The 21,119-nt window shown below is 38.4% G+C and overlaps 1 protein-coding gene across 1 annotated transcript; it reads left to right on the plus strand.

Annotated features, from left to right (window-relative positions):
• Positions 1 to 3,237: 3,237 nt before the first annotated feature.
• Positions 3,238 to 20,893, plus strand: mapkapk5 (MAPK activated protein kinase 5). The gene is made up of 14 exons (XM_040051020.1): positions 3,238 to 4,178; positions 5,956 to 6,029; positions 11,138 to 11,213; positions 11,979 to 12,076; positions 12,191 to 12,299; positions 12,476 to 12,565; positions 13,031 to 13,126; positions 13,234 to 13,314; positions 13,408 to 13,595; positions 14,423 to 14,543; positions 14,686 to 14,816; positions 14,957 to 15,072; positions 16,367 to 16,471; positions 16,763 to 20,893. Exons 1-14 carry the CDS (start codon positions 4,143 to 4,145, stop codon positions 16,855 to 16,857), a joined length of 1,416 nt encoding a protein of 471 aa, XP_039906954.1. The 5' UTR covers positions 3,238 to 4,142; the 3' UTR covers positions 16,858 to 20,893.
• The last annotated feature ends 226 nt before the right edge of the window (positions 20,894 to 21,119 follow it).

Below are 21,119 nucleotides of genomic sequence, written 5' to 3' on the forward strand. Positions count from 1 at the left end.
TTTTGATAGTCATAATTCAGCATTTCTTAATTTTCTTCTAATTTTTTGAATGTTGCTTTTGATCTTCCTGGGTTTTTTCCATCTGTCTTTCTTTTTTAATAGAAAGAGAGACTAATTTCTGATAAAAATGAAAAATGAATATAATGTTATAATATTATAAGTAACATTAGGGAAAAAAGAGTTTCACAACATGTCCATGTTGTGTCTGAAGTTTATTTCCAATATTTTTTAAAATAAATAATATTAATTGTCATTGTCCTTTTTTTCATTTAAAATTTCCACAGTCAAATATGAAATATATTATTGAGAAAAGTTCAAAGGTTTGACCTGTTGGTCTAACATAATGAGACACTGCATGAAGAAATATCAGGACTTTCTGTTCTATAATAATCAAAAGATATTACTTCACAATTTATATGGAACTGAAACATATATAAAGACCAACAATAAGAGATAAACATAGTCCTTTAAGTAGGCATTGATGGATACATTTTCCACTTTAATGTTGTAGCATGTGGATTAAATGAGATTCATAAATATTTATGTCATTTAAATTATTCAAATGGTATTAATATTGAAGCTATTATTGAAGATGTTATCCTGAACAAAGTGTATGCCTATCAAGTGCTATTTAGTGCTATTTTTCTGTTGTCTTCCTCTTTTGGATTTATTATGGTTGGCAAACATCTTTCAGCTGCATTACTACAATCTGAGCTGGACTGTGGCCCAAAGGTCTGCCATCTAACCATTTTCAAAAAAAGAAAAAGGGAGAATTGCAATGACCAGTATGACCTTTCCTTAATCTTGTCATAACACTTTAGTCTTTCCCATTTTGTCCTCCACAATGTGCCCCCAACTGATGGTTTAGTTAAAACAAGCAAATAAATAAAAACCCCACCCCAAAGCCCTGCTGTGATTACTTTGTTCCATATATTCTTCTTCATCTACCCGACACAGCAAAGAACCCACAGACAAACACATTTGGTGAATTGTAAATAGAATGATTCAGTGCTGCGCAATACTCGGATGCTGTTACTACTTGCTCTGGGATGGATTTTCTGGTATGATGTTTCTTATCTTGACTGGACAAGTTATAATCTTACAAGATAACTTGTGCACACTAAATAAAAGCCCATAAGTGCCTAACACCATAAAATGCATGTGATGGTGATAACTCCACTTATCAAGTTTTATTTTCACCTTGGGTGGTCATAAAATAAAATTCCTTCTTCTCTTGCGCATAACTTGAGCATTAACTAAAGGACTTTATAGTAGTATAGGTGGTGCAGCAAGAGATTTCCACCTATTTACATGCTTGAGGAGCACAGATTTCACTGTATGACATTCTGAGGTGAGAAGAAAACATAATTAGCTGGGTTTTCTGACACTATTACTGATATATAGCGTTGTAGTAAATTATATATACAATGTGATGTGTCGACACATAAAAGCCATCTTAGCAAAGAACCAATTTTAAATTATACCTCTGGGGACTTTGTTATTAGCAGCCTTTCACAAAAATGCATAATTTGTCCCCATTTCTTTTGTTGAATCTCCGAAAAATGCCAAAGAAGGTGATTACCAAAGACAGATAAGCTGGAAATGTGGCAAATCTCAGTATGGTGTGCATATTGAGGAAACTGGACAGGGGAAGGACAAAAGAAAAAGCAACCGGCTTAAAGAACTGTTTGCAGCTGATGAACAGTATCTGAAAATCATGTCCTTGAGAAATATGGGGGGAAATGCAGCAAAGATCTGACACAGAACACCTGAGATTTATCTGGTCCTTCAGAGATGCATTTGGTCTGCTGAGCCCTCACCAGAAATGGTCTCAGTTAAAGGGTGCCTGTCAAGAAGAGAAACAGGGAGAAAGGACTGATGTATCAAGAACTAGGTGTAAACTAAGTGGCAACAGGTCTAATGGAATGATTAGTCTAAATTTGACATTTTTGGTTCAAATTGTCACGAATATGTACAGAGGATGTCAGGAGAAAGGTACAACAGTGAGTATCTACAGCCATCTGTAAAACACGCTGGAGGTTCTGTTATGGTTTGAGGCTACATTTCAGCATTTCAGTGATGTTTGGGATCTTATGGAAATTCATGGAATTATGAATCCAGAAAAGTACCATTAGCATGACAGTGATCCCAAACACATTTCCAATGCAGTTAAAGCATTGATGGATCCTCAGGTGTCAATATTATTGAAGCAGAGAGGGACCATCTTGAAAAAGAACAGAACAAAAGACAGCCAACATCCAAAGAAGAGCTTTGACTGTGTTTCAAGAAGCCTGAAGAACTATTCTTGAAGACTACTTAAAGAAATTACAATAAAGTTTGTGTAAAATTGTGTTTTAGGCTGTGTTAAAGAATAAAGACAATCATACCAAATGCTCCCTCCCCCAAATCATTTATTGTTACATTTATTGTTATTTATTACAATTGTTTAGTGAATTGTATTATCCTGCCCCAAAATGAGTCGTTGGTGGGTGAGTACCCATGCCATGAACAGAAGAGTCTGTTATCTCATTGATAAAGTCTATATTATGTTAAAGTACATCAAATCTAATTAAATAAATAAAAATTTGAAAGCGGAGGAGAGTTTTTTTCACACTTGGATTTAGCTAAAGCTCATTGGGTGTGCAGGTAATATCTCTGCATAAGAAACATTTTTAACGAAGTCGTGGAAGTCTTATTTTTAGGGGTTACCTGATGGAATACTGCCACCTACCTTGTGGAAGGTAGGTGTCTAACAAATTATCTTAATTAATTAATTTTAGCACATTCTGATATTAATTAAAGTGTGATGGTTGATTTTTTTGTTTGCTTGTTTTTTGCTGGCATTTAACTTTTTAAATATAATAAAAATTTCCTATAATGTGTAGATTTTTAAATTGAGCTTAACTATATTTCCGCCAGGGGTAGTTCTGCTGTAGTTCAACTTCTTCCACTGTTAAGTAATCGGTAGTTTGCAATGCTGCTTATGGGACTTGAGTCCGCATTGAAAACTAGGTCCTTATAAGGACCCATTACAGTGTATCCAGTTCAAACGTATTTGATTGTAAAAAATAATTTGTTGTTTCAAAAATACAAAAAACAAATACATGTATTATACGCCGAAAATTACGTGGTGTGTGATAGATTAAAACGTGTAGCCTAACATACTTGTCCGAATTTATTAATGTTGTCAATAATTTTGATCAGGCGTTCTGTTCGGACAGGCGTTGTGTGTATTCCTCTGGCAAGACCCCTATGGGATTAGCAAAACAGTCCAGAGATGCGGATATCTTTTGGCCACCGCTGAATGCAGTCTCCGATAACTCCTGTCATCTGCTATGTGTTGTTGCTGTTCCATACGCGTTCTGATAGTTATCACGGTCTGCTGAGAATTTTAACATCCCTGGCTTTGACTGGAGCAGGAAAACCGACGCGACTCGGTTAGCTCGTTACCTAGCGTGTCAGAAGGCTCGACGACATAATAGATTGTCCTGCTGCTGAGAACGCGGTGTGCTCTTCTTGTCAGATCAACCCAGGTGTCACCCAGTGCACTATCGCTAATTTTCAGAGAGTATCTTCGTTCCGCCATATCGTTCACTGTTGTCTTTGTTATGTAATCGACTGCTTTCACCGTGAAATGTAGCAGCATACAGCAGCTTGGCCAGTCTTCAGTGTCTCCGCAGCGTTAGCAGAGCACTGCTCTCACTGCGCTGGCTAAAAATACCACTGTAAGGCCCCCCTGCTCGCTGCGCCTCCAAAAGTGCTGGACTTGTCCCTGTTGGACTTCTCTTTTCTGGTCACCTTGCTCGCAGTTTGCCACTCTACATGGTCACTACAGTGAATTTGAGACGACTGGAAGAGCGAGTCGGGCCCCGAGGTTGTGAGCCGAGCTGGTCTGATCTAACGTTAAATCGTACCAGCTGCTGGGCTTCAGTTTTCCAAAGGAACGGCACTCGGCTTTGGTTGCTCTGTAGCCGAGTATCATTTGGCCCCGATGGCCTTTTCCTGTTATAACTAGTAGTATAGAAAGCCTTGGTGAAGCCCGGGGTACTTTATAAAGGTCAGACAAGACACAAACGCTTCGTTTCCACTGTGTTCAGTCTGAGTTTGGGGAGGCAGACTTCATCTGTCCGGAGCACAAAACCATGTCGGAGGATAACAATGCAGACAAATTCATCAAGGTAACCTAAAATGACACTTCTTCTGCTTGGTTACTGGTCCACTCAGGTGATGGAAATATTGTTATCTTTTTAAAGCTGTTGCTCAATGCATGCTACATGAAGAGCGCAGTTTTATCTTGTTTCATGAGACGGTCATAAACTCATATTTATTGACAGCAGATGAGTTTTATGTGTGATTTGCATGGCAGAAATGTTGAACATGTTTTAAAAAACATAATTTTCATTTCTTAGTTTAGACCCATTTAACAATGGTCATGATCATTAACCAGCCTTACTTCCCTGCAAACTGGATCTGGGATTTGTTCCTGGCTAGCTCCCCTCAGTGTGTCATTGCCCTGGCATCTATGTCAACAGTAAAATGTGATCTGGAGTTGTCCTGGCCCCTGCTTTCATGGTTGGGCAAGAGGTACTCTAGAACTGGAGCACACGTTCGCTGAGTAGCTTTTGGCTTAACCCTGACTCTGTTTTATCAATTTCCTGGCGCATTAAATCAAATGCTGGGAAATAATCTTGCATGTTTCCTTGCTCCAGAAAAAAAAAAGTATTAAAGCATTACAAATCTGCGTAGTTTTTGATCACTCGTCCTTCAAGTTGTGTGATTAAAGAACCCTGGACTCCCTCTTAAAGTGATGAGATCGGTTGACTTTGTTAGGTTGTGGGGGTTTGCTGACATCATTTGGGTCCCCTTAGAATGAAAAGTCACTGCAAATCAATAGAGTTGTTCTGTTGACTGCGTTTATCTCTTAGTGAAACTAAATGGAGGGGTGTTTTTCCAGAATGACAGTGCTTCTGTCTTTTGGTTCAGTGAGTCACCAGTGATTCACTAAACCTCACATTCATCAAACATAGGGTTTGATGAATGTGAACATCATGTGAATCATATGCTATGGCTTTCACAATCAGCAAGTCTAATCCCAGTTAAACAGCTATGGGAGATTTCGGCCGAATACTCCACCTTGACCAAATAAGAGGATATCTTTTTTTGGATTACTTTAATAGTGTCTTGACACGAAATCGCACTTTCCTGGTTGTCAAGCTGTAGTAAAACATTGTCAAGTGTTGCAACAGTTATATTTTAATCAGCCAATGTTCACATGTCCCAGAAAATTATGTTATAAGGAAAAGGGACTTATGCCAAAAATTTCTGGCCTCAAGTTTGGGGGTTTGATTTGTTTTATTTTGATTTTTTAGTTGATTACTGAACTTGTGTGGGTGAACTTGTCTTTAAATAATTAATTTTGGCACCAGTAGTAGCAGCATGATTTTCCAGGTGCATTTGTGTTATAGCAGCCAAGCTGTCTTTTTTCTAAATCTTTTTTCTGTCAAGGAATGGTAGTATTGTGAAACTAGAGCCCATAGATGTATAGCTATTACACCACCCAGTGTTAACACAGTAGGGTTAATGTGTTTCTTTCCATTTAGTATAATGTAACTAGTATCTGCAGTAGTCTTTTGAATATATGTTATGAATACAACATACAGTATGTATTATAATAAAAAATCATATTCTGTGTACTGGTATAATCACTGCCTGTGTATTGGCATTGATCAAATGTTTGGGGGGGGGGTTTGTTTTTTTTTATACAGTATTTTCTTTTCTTTCTCGTGAGCTAATGATCATAAAGCATGACATACCCCGTGCTGACTGTTGTGAAAGGCACAGATGATTCATAAACTTAAGCCTAGGTCTTTTTTTAACATTGCTGTCTACCACGGTGGTCTGCCTTTTCTTCAATGTTCTGATATACTATATGGTATTATTTTGTCTTTTTAACAGGAGACATCTATTTTGGATGAGTACAACATAAACTGGACACAGAAACTGGGAGCTGGCATCAGTGGCCCTGTCAGGTAAGTCTTTTTAAAAAGACTTTTCTTTATTCTTGACATTTTATCTTTTCTGCTGCAGTCTGTTGGTGCCAAAATGTGGAACGGGATTATTTTTCTTGAACTATGGCCAGTGTGAGGAGTATTACACAACCAGGAAACATTATCATGATATCTGTTTGTGATTGAGAAATCACCTTTTACCTGTGCTTCTGACGTCTATGGAAATGAGTTATTGTCATTTATTAGTGCTACAGAATCCCACAGGGAGAACTCTTAACACTCCTGGGTTAAAGACAACTGTGAGAACGCAGTCAGCGTTAACTGAGGTTACAGTGTAGTTTTGTTTGTACCTGAAAATAGATTATTGTGATTCAGAGTATTTTTAAGTAAAGTGATTTGATTGAAGAGGGTGACAGAGATTGTGTCCCCATGCAGTGCAGGATTAAATCTATGTATACATCTGAGTCTCTGAATACAACGCAGAGTCGATGTCAGAGCTGATTTAGATTTATTTGTTAGCTGAGCTATTGACTAGACGAACACGTCTGTATGCCTTTCTAGCGGTTCTCTTGCATTAAATTTGCTGTTGCACAGCCTGACCTTATCCTTGGCACGTTAACACATTAAAATTTATAAAAGGACCAGGTGCTTGTCACTTGCTTTAACTGACTGGACCTGCTACCCGTGTGTAAGAACATTGCAGCTGGGAGTTTAAAATGTTTGGCACAGGCACGATTTCTGTTGTTTTTGGAGGTGGCTCAGTTGGCACAAGCACAGTCTATGTAATTGCAGCATGGTGGACTTGAATCCCACCCAATGCACGTATCCCTCAAAACCTCAGTGGAAGTCAGTTAAACTGGACTCATTATGTTTTCATTTTGTTATGTTCATGTACTCCATATGAGAAAAAGTATTAGGCTACCTAAACATTACACCTAAAGGCGATTTTCTGACATCATATTCTATTAATATGAGGCATTAATATGAAGTTGGTCCCCATTTTTGGCTATAATAAAAGATTAATAAAAAGATTTTGGGATGTGTCTGTGGGAATTTTTCACCCCGCTCATTTAAAAGAGCATTTATCAGATCAGACACTGAAGAATCCTTTGGTTACTGGCGTAACCCCAGTTCTCTGAAAACCAAGTGAGGTATCTCACTATGGGGAATGACCTCTGAATGACCATTCAGGCTCCACTACCACAACGTCAGATCAATGACTTCAAGGACATGGGGTTTCCTGACCCTCTTTGTAACAGTCTCTAGCCCCCCACGAGAACCTGGAGTTCTTCAACTCCTGAGAGAAGCATGGAGAAGACGAGGAGGAGGATGTTATCATGGATATCATCAGAGATGATGATAATAATGAGAATGAGGATGATGCTATGCTGCCCTGGCATCTTGACCTGACAGCTCCATTGGCAGGGAAGCTAAGCCCTCTCCATCTCCCCTGCGAAGTCACTCTAAGTGAGATATGCAAGCATGCGTCAATCAAGCTGTCCATTAGCTGGCCTATAGCTTCTAGTTTATCCCAAAGATGTCAGGGCAGACAAGTTCTTTCATAGCAGAGTCAAACATTAAAATTCGAAAAATGGAACTAAGAGGCCCAGGTAGACCCCAGAAAAAATAGTCCCATAGCATTATTCTTCTTCCACCAAACTTAACACCTGGCATAGTGCAGTCAGGTCAGTAATGTTCTCCTGGCATTCTCCAAACCTAGACTTGCCCAGAGTCCAGTAGTGGTGTGCTTTACACCGCTCCATCCAACACTTGGCATTGTGCCATAATGAGGTAAGTATGTGTGCAAGTAACCTCAGTTACTCAGTTGGGGTTTCAGATGTTTTTGTCTCTACTCTTGCTTCTTTATGGCGTCAGTGATAATATGGTCGTTTCAGGCATGCAGCTCTGGCTGTGAGCACAGCAGCTCCACACAGCTGCTCTGGAAGACAATCTGTTAGCAAGGGGCAGCCAGTCCAAAAGAAAGTTCCTTTAACAGGACGGTGGCCCTAAGCAGAGTTTGGGAGTTCAGCATTTGTGCCCATTTGTGCAGGTTCTTTTGGCATTGCAGAATGAAAGTTTAAAAATGCGTAGACATGCTGTAAAATACACAGCAGCGTGTGGGCATGGTAGGTTTCTTTCAAGCCTGTTGCACAAGCCTGTTGCGCCCATATTGATGGGAACAGTTGAGAGGGACAAGAAACATGAAGTGCGAGAAGCGAGTGGAATACAACAAATGGTCAGACTCGCTGGGATTCAGTTCACAGACTCACTGTTAAAAGCATTACTACCCATGTGTTGTGTAAACTAACAGCTTAAAATCGTAATCCTCTTGAAGAAAGTGAGTTTATTTCCAATTCCTTGGCTTTGTTGGGTTTAGTCTAGCTGTGGATACACAAGGGATCAATTATAAAACATAGCAGTTTGCTTAAGTCGTCCATTTCCCTTCTATATTCCTCTAATTGTCTTCACACCGTAAACTGGGGAGTAATCGATCACAGGAAAGCTTATACCGCATATGCATAAGTAGCAATCACTGTTATAAATGACTCCTTTTAATATTAAAAATTAGTAAACGCTGCATTGCCCTGCTTCACTGGGATATCTGTTCACAGGAATGACTTTTAGATTCATTCTGTTTCTGCTGAACTTTACAGAGAGGCAGCAGTTCTGCCAGCAGATTTAAGTCTGTTTATGCTATACGCAGTCTTTTTAGTGCAGGTCTGTCTTGCTGATTCTAGTTAGATGCCAGTGGTAATATATCAGTGTCTGCCACTGACTTCTTCTGCTCATTCTGCACTTTGAGGCTATCATTAGTCTGGATCAAGCGAGAGCAATCTGTTATTACCCAATGTGTATATTTTTGGCCTTGAGTGATGAGAAAACAGTGAAATTGACTCATCAGCCCACCATGTAAACATGCTGATATGATTCATGCTATTTTTTTGAGCAACTTTTACTCACCTCATGTTTTATATTTCTAACTCTGTTTTTTGCTCGGAACTCTTATTACTTCCTTCTTACCTGCCTCCGTCTGCTAGCACATTCATGTCTTTTACTGTATCCCCCACCACCGGACTAATTCTGTCATTCATTTGGGAAGGTATTGGTTTCTAGTGAAGTGAACTTTGGCCAGAGCTGAATGTTTCTCCCAGTAATACTTTAATAGTGTAATCTGAGTTCAAAGTAAGTGTTTAAAGTGAATATTTGAGCCCCTGTAGATTAGAGGAGAGGGAAAGGGAGTTATTAGATTCTTCCAAAAATGAATTATGTATCTGCACGTTTCATATTTAATGAGTGTGCAGTTCAAAATGTGGATTGAGGAAACCCATTTCCAGGAGTTATTTACTTCATTTTATCCTTGTGACGATGAAAAATATGCATCCACAGATGACTTTTCCTTTGGTTTACTCTACATACAAAGATGCAGAGCAGGTTCACCATTCCCACAACAAACTTTGATATTGACAAAATAAAGTAAATCCAGCTAGTCAGCTGATGTCTTCTCTGTGCTTCTGTTTGGGCCTTATTTAATTCAACATCAGATCATATCCAGGCGGTATGTAGGAGTGTAATAGTCTAAAACAGCACGTTAGCACACAGAAACTACCTTTACAACTTTAAAGTCTTTTAAATAAAATAAGAGCGCGTACGCAAATATAAATTCAAGCTTTACAGATAAAGTATTTACACATCCACAGATTATAAATATAAGTCCTAAAGTGATTAGTCTATTAACAGAAGAATATTTATTTTAAATAACATGCAAATAATTAGTTGTCTGCAGACAAAATATATATCTGAAACTAGGTCTGTGCAATATGACCAAAATCTCATATCCCGATATAAGAATTCTATCGTCCCGATAAGATATAAATCACAAAAATGTAACATTTTCTGTTAATTCTGTGAATCTCGGGTAGCTCGACTTGCGGAAAGTGTTTCCAGCTGCGCTTCATGTAGCTGGAGTCCAGTGTTTTAACAGATGCATGAAACTATACATTTCTAGACATAAGTTGTAACGGCAGCTGTTTTCTTTGTATTTATTACACAACGTGTTGCGGGGAAAAGCCTGTTCTAACGTTTGAGTCTACGGTTTATTTTTTAGCACCTGGCGGCTCTTTTTTACTTCTTATCCGTAAATAGTCTGCTCTTTCACGTGATTCAGTTTATTTTGAAAAGTCTCAACAGGATATTGAGCTTTATTGTGAAAGGTTTATGTGGAACATAAACAAGCGGACACGCGATGGTTTTAACGTCGTTGTTGCTAACACAGCCACTACAGTGACCATCAAAATAATGAAAAAGTATTACCGTAAACAGTTTATTTTGCGACACCAAGAAACAAAAGATAGCGTAAAATGAAACATAGACGTTTTTATATCATCATCCGATATATATCGTTATATGAACAGCCCTATCTGAAACTGTAGATACTGTTGAATTATGTTTTTTTTTTATCTACTTTAAAGCTTTTTTTTAAGGATGAAATGGCATCTCAAGTTAAAAGAAAAAGTGTCCAGACATTTTTAGCCTACACATTGTCCATCATTGATATCAGCTGTTTTGTTTAAGTAAAGACAGGACACTGTCTGGCATTTTATTTGTTGTGGATTTGGGGAATGCAGTTTTATCTGACTGGACTTGATTGTAATCTTGTTTCTTAATCAGATAGGTAGATGGGAATGCTGTAAAATGCTTGGATGGTTGTTTTATGTGACATAGTGGTTTAATGATTTCACCTGTGACCTCATGTAGAGGAGCTGGTTGCAAGTATAAGAGAGACGCCTTTTAATGATTTAGTGTGTTTATCAGGATGTTGTGAAAAGCTGGCAAGGCTTAAATCGTTTTCAGGTGAAACTGTAAATAATTAAGCCAATTTGGTATAAAGTTACGTCAATAACGTGTTAAAGAGTTTGCACAGTTTTTAGGTTTTAATCTGAATATATTAGATCACGTAATACAGATGAGTGACAAGCAGAGCAACTGATTGTTAATAGAAACACCAGAAAATGAGAAAAGTCCTGCGAGTTTAGATATACTTAATTCCTGATTCTTGGCACAGGCACACATCTGACACATCGATCATGGTGCGTGAGGTGTTTGTTGATACTTGTTTTCTTTTTTTGCAGAGTTTGTGTGAAGAAGTCAACTCAGGAACGCCTGGCCCTGAAGATCCTTATTGATCGCCCCAAGGCCAGAAATGAGGTTAGAGGAAACACTGTCATGGCTGTGATTAATACCTGCTGTTTGTTGTCTGGGGCTGTGTCAGTATGCTTTGTTCTGGCTGCCTGTTATCAGTCTGTATTAATTCCTGTTTTGTTTTTTTTCTTCCTTGCTTCTCTTGTACTTCAGCCTGTTTGTATGAGCGCCTTTGTCTGTAACGCTGTCTCCCTGCAGTGAACAGTTTGTCTTAGCAGCCTCTCCGTGTCATTAGCAGCCCCCTGTTTTGATCAAGCAGCTTATGCAGCAGTTAAGCAGTGCAGTCAAAACAAGCTACACAGACTTGGTGTTGGCGTACTGTCTTTGTCTGTCTTGCAATCTGCTTTTTTCTGAGTCTGACACTGTATAATTTCCGATGGTCTAATTATTTAGAAGAATTCTTGGTATTTGCAGCTGCTTAATTTGCATTTACATTTGCAGAATTTGTCAATTTTTGGAATTCATTGGTAACGAATGTGCATTAGTTGACTCATCTGCTTAATAAAACCAGTAAAGCGGTGGAAACGTGTAATAAAATGATTTCTGTGTCAGCTTTGATGTAGTTTAAACATTTGAATACTAATAGATGTCATTGATCTCACATTAAATTTCTCTTTTTGCCTGGGAAGTGCCGACACTGCACATCAGAGCGACTGTACTGATGATATGATGCTATTCTCTGTTGCAATGACTTTAACCTGGCTTAAACATGGAGAATTTAAACTATTTAAGAGAGTTACTCTAAATTCACTTTGCTTGTTTTCTCTCCAGGTGCGTCTCCATATGATGTGTGCCAACCACCCCAACATAGTGCAAATCCTGGAAGTTTATGCCAACAGTGTTCAATTCCCCCATGAATCCAGCCCAAGGTGAGGCACTCAGTCTGTTTTTGTAGGATTCAGTGAATCTCTTGTCATAAAAGAAAGAATTTAACATATCTCCATCTCCTGGTTTTCACGGTTTCCTCCAATCGTTCTTCACAGAGCGAGGCTCCTGATTGTTATGGAAATGATGGAGGGTGGCGAGCTGTTCCACAGAATCAGTCAGCACAGGCACTTTACTGAAAAGATGGCCAGTCAGGTCACCAAACAGGTAGGTGAACAGACCTAACTGTGGCCCACCTTTATCTTGTGTTGTAACATGTCACACAGCCTCGCCTTGTCATTACTACCTGCTGTTTGGATTAAGTGGCACACACCAGTTCAACCCTAGGCTGTTTTTAATAAATCTATAGATGGTGTCTCAGTTTTATGTCTCCCTCCCTGTAGATCAGCCAAGCGTTGGAGCATTGTCACTCTCTAAATATTGCACATCGTGACCTGAAGCCAGAGAACCTTCTCTTCAAAGATAACTCTCTGGTAAGCTCCTGATGCTGCGTTGTTGCACACACAGATGTAAATACTGCAGTTTTGAAGTAACGTTAAAGCTGCCACAGCCAATTACTTTTAGCTAATTAATTATTTATACAAAATACAGAATGAAATGCAAAAGAGTAAAAGCTTTGCTAGACTTTTCGACACAGTGGATCAAAGGGTTTTTTTGGTTGTTTTTTTTTTTTTTTTTTTTCTCAGACTATATCTAGCAGACTTTGGCAAAGATAATGTAGAATTAGAAAATCTGCAGTGGCTGTGACAGACTTGGAAATCAATTCTGCTCTGGCAGCAATTTCAGTAATGTCCCAAAGGTGTTCCAGCTAAGAAATCCCATCAAGTGAAACTCCGTGAAGCCCCAGAGAAAATATCTTACATGAAGTTGCTAATAAAAAGTTTTTATGCTCAAAACATATTCGTATCTCTCATTCGGTGATTCTGTCTGTTCTGCAGGATGCACCTGTGAAGCTGTGTGACTTTGGCTTTGCCAAAATCGACCAAGGAGACTTGATGACCCCTCAGTTTACTCCTTACTACGTAGCACCTCAGGTTAAAAAAGATGCACTTGCTTTCTCATTCCACTGACGGCTGACACATCATTAACGACTGAATGCATCTTATCTTAATGATGTATTCTGGCCCTGTTTTCTGTACAGGTACTTGAGGCTCAAAGAAGGCACCAGAAGGAAAAGTCTGGAATTATACCTACCTCACCCACTCCTTACACCTATAACAAGGCAAGACTCATATCTGGGATTCCTGCTGTAGGTGCGTCAGGCCTGGTTCACTGGTGAATTATTTTTTTTAAAAGGTTTCTTTTCTGTCTACAGAGCTGTGACTTGTGGTCTCTCGGTGTGATTATCTACGTAATGCTGTGTGGCTACCCTCCGTTCTACTCCAAGCATCACAGTCGCACCATCCCAAAGGACATGAGGAAGAAGATTATGACCGGCAGCTTTGACTTTCCCGAAGACGAGTGGAGCCAGATCTCTGAGATGGCCAAGGACATTGTACGCAAGTAAGTCTTCTTCCTATTTCTATTCTTTGTCTACCTACAGGATTTTTTTCTATAACCTAATAGATTATCACACGTCCTTCATTATGAAACGATTTCAGACCTCAGTCACCTTTTTTTTTAAATATTAAGTTTGTATGTATCAGAGTTCAGATGAGCAGCTCCAACATGAGAAATAAATGGAAAATTGGGGTGCCACTTTAGCTCTCTGAGGGCACAGGGCTGGGTTTGTCTTCATATGATCTTATTTCCAGCTTACTGTTGTTTCTCTACTCTCCTATCACAATAAAAACTAAAAAAAGCCTTCAAATGATCTAAAATAAATAAATGACCAAAATAAAATTATATTAAATATTTATATAATAAAATAGTCATTCACGCCAATAACACTCTGCACAAGTTTTGCTTTTTGCCATGAAAACTCTTTTAAATGTTCTTCATCGTCCTTTGTGACCTTTTCCGTATAATTGAAGAAAACTGAAGAATCACATGACCCATCAAGCCCCCCCCTTTTTTTGTGTGAGTAGGCACAGAGCCTAATAACAACGAAACTTTGCAATCCTTACTGTCGTACCCATTATCTCTGATTTATGGTTTAGGTTTGTCAATCCAGTTGATGCAAAGAATACCTGACTTTGTCCAGCATATTTTGTAGTACACCCCTCAGCAGACTCATTAACTCTCCTGTCATCTTGTTTACCCCATATTGCCTTCCTTTTCTCCTCTGTTTTCCTTGTGTTTATTCGTCCCATCCCTCTGTTAGTCTCACTCATTCACTCTTTTTCTGACCCACATGTATTTTCTGTTGCCTCTTTGTTTCCTCCCTGCAGGCTGCTGAAGGTGAAGCCAGAGGAGAGGCTGACAATCGAGGGAGTCTTGGCTCATCCTTGGCTTAACTGCACCGAGGCTCTTGACAATGTGCTGCCCTCGGCACAGATGATGATGGATAAGGTGAGTGCATTGCGTCAGTGATCTGACTGGCAGAGGAAACTGCTAAATGAGTATTCTTAATTATTATAATATAACAGACGTATAGCCCTCCTTAGGCAGAAATTTAGATACCAGCTATGACTGTCCTCTTTCTGCTTCCCAGGCGGTAGTTGCAGGGATTCAGCAGGCCCACGCAGAGCAGCTGGCCAACATGAGAATTCAGGATCTGAATGTCAGCCTGAAGCCCCTAAACTCTGTCAACAACCCAATCCTCAGGAAGCGGAAACTTCTAGGGTATAGTTGCTGTTTTGTTTTTTTTCTTTGTGTGTGTGTGTGTATCCAAAGTTTTTTTTTATTTGGAAGTCCTTGTATTTAAAAAAAAAAAAGAAAAAAAAAGATCTGCTTTGAAATATGTTTTTCTGTCCATGTTGCAGCCCAAAGCCCAGTGACAGTTTCTTCATTCACGACCCAGAAAACGGAGGGGAAGACTCCAACGTAGCACTGGAAAAATTGCGAGATGTCATTGCACAGTGTATACTACCACAAGCTGGTCAGTAAACCCACGCCGGTATACAACTAGCATTTTAATGAAGAAGTATGAAAAGTTGTGCTGGCTTGTTGAGTTTGGCGTCTGTTTTTCACTGCAATTCAACTAAGAAGCATTTTGGCAGTCTGTGATGAAAAGTAAACATGAGAACTGCCAAAGTACAGAGGAACAGATGATCAGCTAAGCTTTTTTTTTTTTTTTTTTTCCAAACCTTTAATTGGTTGTAACATAACTTGAAAATGCAGAGAAACTCACTGATGTTTGAACATTTATGACTAATAATTGCTGGAATTCTAATCAGGCTGTATAAGGTTATAGACACTCACTGACCACTTTATTAGGTACACCTTTCTAGTATTTTGTTGGACCTTGTTTTTTCCTCCAGAACTGCCTTAATTCTTCATTAATTCTTCAGCAAGGTGCTGGAAACATTCCTCAGAGATTTTGGTGCATTTTGACATGATGGCATCAAAGAGTTGCTGCAGATTTGGCATGATGGATGTGCAGGGAGCAATCTCTTGTTCCACCTAAAAGGTGCTTTATTGGACTGAGATCTGGAGACTGTGCAGGTCCTCTGAGTATAAAGAACTCATTGTCATGTTTAAGAAATCAGTTTGGGCTTTGTGACATTAAGCTGCTGGAAGCAGCCATTGGAAGATGGGTACACTGTAGCCATAAAATCATGGATATCATGAGCAGTAACACTGCAGTAGGCTGTGTTAAACTGATGCTCACTTGGTATTAAGGGAGCTAAAGTGTGCCAATAAAATATCCCCCACACCTTTACATTGTTCAATTTTGGTGAGCCTGTGTGACTTACAGCCTCTGTTTTCTGTTCTCAGCTGATGTGATTGGCTCCAGGTTTGGTTTTCTGCTGATGTAGCTCAACTGCTTCAACATTTGACATGTTGTGTATTCAGAGATGCTCTTCTGCATACCTTGGTTGTAACGAGTGGTTATTTGAATTACCGTTGCCTTCCTGTCAGCTCAAAGCTGTCCGTCTAGCATCAACAAGGCATTTTTTAGTCTCTGTAAACGCCAGAGATGTTAGTGTGCGAAATCACTTTCCTTCCCTGTGACTAATTTTTTTGCTTCCATGTGATTGGCTGATTAGATATTTGCATTACGGAGGAGTTGAATAGGTGTACCTAACAAAGTGGCCATGGGTAGTGTACATTAAAGTCCATATGGAGTCTGCTTGTGAATTTTTTTCTGTTGACAATGTTGCACATCTCTCAGAGAGGAAAAAAAAACAACTTCTGAAGTAAAAAAAAATATATATTTTTTTTTTGCGCAGGAGAGAACGAGGATGAGAAGCTGAATGAGGTGATGTATGAAGCCTGGAGGTTCAACAGAGACTGTAAGCTGCTGAGGGATGGCCTGCAGGGGCTCAGTTGGGACGGTCAGTGTTGCTTGCTCTCTCTAAAGTCATCCATGTTTTTTTTTTCATTCACTTTTCAGGTGTGAGCTTATGTGTGGTGAATGAATAGCTTATTGCAAAGATCAGAAAAGACTGTATAAACAATATCGCTGCACCCCTAATTATTCAGATTGACAAAAATCTACAGAAACCAGATTAATTGTCTCTGTTATTATAAGATTAGGGGAAAAAGACTAAGCATGGCTCTCATTTAGAAGTGTAATTTTATTGTTACCAGTTACCAGATCCTTAACCAGCAGCTTTTCATTGCAGGACGAGCCTTCTCCGATAAAGTCGACCGCTTGAAGTTGGCTGAAATAGTGAAACAGGCCATCGAAGAGAAGACAAATCTCCAAGAATCTCATTAGCAGCTGCTGTCTTTCTATCTTCTTTTTATATTGTTTGTTATTACCCTTTTTAACTCATATCTGTAAAAAAGCTTTTTTATGTATAAATTTTTTTTTTTTTCGTAAATTTACTTGCAAGATTTATTGTCAAACTGTTGCAAGAGCTATTGTACAGCTGTAGATATATTTCAAAGATGACTCATTGGTACTATAAATTTTTTTTATGGATACTTGCAAAGAACGTGGGGAGAAAAAAACCAACAACTATATTTTCATTTTTGCAAAAAAAAAAAAAAAAGCAAGACCAAAAAAATGAAAATCTGTGAAAGAAATTATTTTCTGGGAGGAAATTTTTATTAGCTGTTTGTCCAGCTTATTCAAGATGTCATGTGTTTTATCCCAGTTATTTCATTTTATTCTATTTTATGTTATTTTATTTTAACCTTGCTAAGGAATGTATTTATTTAAACAAAATTCCATTATTTTATACCTTACTCGTAGGTTGGGGTCCGAAAGTTGACAGAAGCGCTCTACAATGTGATTTTGTTCTTCCACACACCTTTAAAATCTCACGCTAGAGAGAAATGGTCTGAAGCTTTGGGTTTTCTGTCGTCTCGTGCGTCTTTCCCTCGACCTTTGTTGTTTAGAGGTTGGGGAGAAGCAGAAATGCGGGTAAAAGAAGGCATCATAAATCAGAAAAATGGAGGCAGATTTGCTCATTTTATTTCACAGTACCTCTCTTCCAACTAAATTTATTAGTTATTAAATCGTTTGAGCCAAAAAAATAAAATCTGAATACCTTTTTTATGAGCTTTAGTTAAGACGTTCTCAGACTTTTTCGAAGCCCCCCCAAAAATCCCCCCCCCCTTTCAAAAAAATAAATAAAAGTAACAATGTGTTTTTCTGATTTCTGATGGTTTTGATGAGAGTCCACTGTTTTATTTCAAGTTGTTTATCTGTGAAACTGACACAATCTCTGCTGCTTTCACGTCACAGTTGTAGCTGCTGGAATTTAGACCTGCATAGTTAATATTTGAACTCTTTCCTAGCAGGAGTGGTTGTTACTTGAGCTCAAAGCAACACACACACACAAAAGAAACCCCCCTGGTGTTTTTGGTCCAGTGTGGTCTTAGACCAGAGCAGATCAGGGGGGAAGGACTGGATTTCAGTGTTGTAACTTGATGTTCAACTGAATGTGCAATAGGGGCTATAATGTGATCATGCTCCCCCCCCCCAATGCATGTACATACTGAGACCGTACTTATCTAATGTGTCAGTATTACTGTTTATCAGAGGCCTTCCATGTTTCATGTCATTTCATTTCAGAGGTTTGAATACCCAGGAATGTTCCCACATCCTCACCCTTAAGGTGTGATTAATGTCATATCATTAGTTGATTGGTCAGAATGAAATCTTCACTACACTGTTTGACTCTTGTGGTCTACTCATATCTAACAATAATATCCTTTAAAAGAGGCGTTTGGAGAAAGGGTTCCTCTTAAGGTGTTTGAATGAGGCCACACTGAGTCTGCTGAACAGCTGGAAATGTTTATTTTGTGTTTTGGAAAACCTCGTCTGTCCTGAGATACTTCTTTGATGAAGTCTTTTACAGAACTTTTTCTGTGAACATAAATTTTTGTCAAGATTACTGCATTAACTATGTGATCTTCATTAAAAAGAAGTGTTTCTTCTGAGTAATTTGCAAACACTGGTGCAATATATCATCACTGTCATCTCTGCTCTCTCTGACTTTTTTTTTTTTTTTTTTCCCTTTTTAGGGGGGACATGGTCAGATTTTAAACTCATTGCATTATCATAAAAAAAGCATAGTTTCAGCCTAAATGTCCGCTTTTCTTAATATTTATTTCTTTGGAGGCAGGAGATGGCAATCATGTTGAAAGCTGATATTTTTCACACCGTTTAAAACTGATACGAACAAAAAAGTGCAAGTCTTCCTTTTTATGTCTGTATTTCTAATTTAGGTGGCGTCGACAATTAGGTGAGATCATTTTCACTTTCTTTCAGTTCCCCTTAAAGCTTAATGATAACCACAGCTTGTGTTTAAAAAGGCCTTATTCAAGTTTCACACTCAAATGTGCCTTGTTTGAAAGGGCAGCATCTCCATTCTTTACTTAGTTGGAAATAATTGACAGGAATTAGAAGCTTCTGGCTGTAATTTGCTGGGGTTTTTTTTTATATGAAAATATGAAGGTTATGGATTTGACAACACTGAAATTAAAGTAGCACCATATTAGCAGAAAAAAAGTGTCCTTTGGAAAAAGATTTTTTTTTTTTTTTTTTTTTAAACACCTGAAAGATTAGATTAGTTTGTAAAATGCTCCACTGGGTATGTTTACACAGCAAGTTCTGCCCACAGATGCCTCTAAAAGTAAAAAAAAAAAAAGGTCTCGAATCTGATGTGTTTTTGAAAAAAAAAAAGTTTAAAAACCTAGTTTCCCCTTCACACAGGGTGCTTTATGTGTTGTAGAGTCTACAATGTAGACCATTTATGTAACCAATGGGCTCAACTGGTCGCCTGTAACGGCCTGAACCGCAGTCTAACAGAAACGTCACGGAAAATGAGGAAATGTGGTTTTTGCATTTTCAGAACAAGGGTATCAGACTCATCTTTGCTCATAAGTGACTTACAGCTCAAGTGGGCCGCCTGCATCGCTGAAGCTTCTGACTAATTGTTCCCCTTTCTTTTTGTGAAGAGCAGTTTCAGTACATTCAGGTTATTGCTAATGATCTATTTATAAAACTGATGATGCGCAAACTGAAACATCTTTAAGAAAAACGGTTGTTTTTCCACATTCAGACTAATGATGATTCAGATGGACAATAACACTTTCATCATTGTTTATTCAGAACGTTTTGCTTACCGGTGCAAAAGAAAACGAAAACCTAAAATTAATGTCTTCTTTGCAAATTTCACACTTGGAAAAGTTATGCAACAAGCCTGATTGGATCCTTTGGCAGGCTGGTTCTGGCCTGTGGACCATAAGTTTGACACCCTTGCTTTAAAAAGAGAGACGAAAAGTGTGTTTTAGTAAGTCTTACAAGTACTGCTACTTTAAATCCTGCAGAATTTCTAGAGCTTCTTGAAAAGAGTGGACATGATTTGGTTTTTTTTATTTGACTGTGTGAACCTGTGTAATTAATTTATAAATATATACATATATGTATGCCTCTGTGTGTGGTTCACTATGAAGAACCTTCTTTGTATCTCGGGAGGTCAATCAGAGCTTCTTTAATGGCTTCCACAGATAATGTGGAATCCACAGACAGCATCATTTGTATCTTTTGCTACCTGACAGTGAGCCGTGTATTTATTACCAGTTTTTTACTGTGAAGTCAAAGCATGCATCTTTATATTGATAGTTCTAGGAGTGAAGCGCAGTCCTGCTGAGACACCATTTACATGCTGTTTGCTGCTCGGTGTTACTAAACATCCTGCTGGGTAGATTCTTTCAAAAAGACTACATTCTTTTACCACTCAGCTGCAGAAATATTTTATTAAATATTAGGTAAAATCTAGTTTTCATCTGCTCTTCCTTGTCTGCTGAATGAAGATAAATTAGTTTCATAATTTTATATAAGGAAAAGGACAACATTTCTTTAAAAAAAAGCAAAAACATTGTCCCAGCAAAGAATAGTCAAGTCCTAAAAAGAATACAAAAAAGAACCAACTCATTCAAAAAAATAATTTTCTTTTTCAGCTCTTGATTAAATAGAAGCCGCTGCTTCCCTTTCTTCTGCTGTATAGGAAACATTTTCAGTAATTGGTTTATTTATTTATTTTTGCATTTGGCATTGAATGGATGTAGAAAAACAAAGTTCTTACTATGTCAGTATATCAGGAGGAAACTGAGGAAGAACACGATGTCCTGGTTCTGCTCTACCTGTCCTCTTAGTTTCTCTGGTCCTGCAGTCATGTAGCATGAATCCCTCATCAAGACTTGCTGTATTTTTGGGTTCTTGTATTTTTTTGCCTTTGTGGAATGTCATCAACATGCCGACTTTGTAATAAAGGAAATCTTTAACTTTTATGAATTTATTTTTGTTGGTCTGAGGAAACTTTTTGGAACATGTTCTTTATTGGATTATTATAATTATTAGAGTTTTCACATGTGCATTTAGTAATGAGAGGAATTTGTTTGGATGAGAGGCCATGAGTAGTTAGTTACACTCACTGCCCACTTTGAGTATGCCTTGCTAGTACATAGTTGGACACCCTTTTGCCTTCTGAGTTGCCCTAATTCATCATGTGATTCATAAGTTGC

This window comes from Simochromis diagramma, unplaced genomic scaffold, assembly GCF_900408965.1.
Source record: "Simochromis diagramma unplaced genomic scaffold, fSimDia1.1 OVJJ01000131.1, whole genome shotgun sequence".
NCBI classification, from domain to species: domain Eukaryota; kingdom Metazoa; phylum Chordata; class Actinopteri; order Cichliformes; family Cichlidae; genus Simochromis; species Simochromis diagramma.

Excerpts from the sequence above, each read along its gene's own strand:
- mapkapk5 (XM_040051020.1), top strand. The coding sequence starts at position 4,143 with ATGTCGGAGGATAACAATGCAGACAAATTCATCAAG. Across the intron at positions 4,179-5,955 it reads ATGCAGACAAATTCATCAAG|GAGACATCTATTTTGGATGA; the intron begins GTAACCTAAAAT and ends TCTTTTTAACAG. Across the intron at positions 6,030-11,137 it reads GGCATCAGTGGCCCTGTCAG|AGTTTGTGTGAAGAAGTCAA; the intron begins GTAAGTCTTTTT and ends CTTTTTTTGCAG.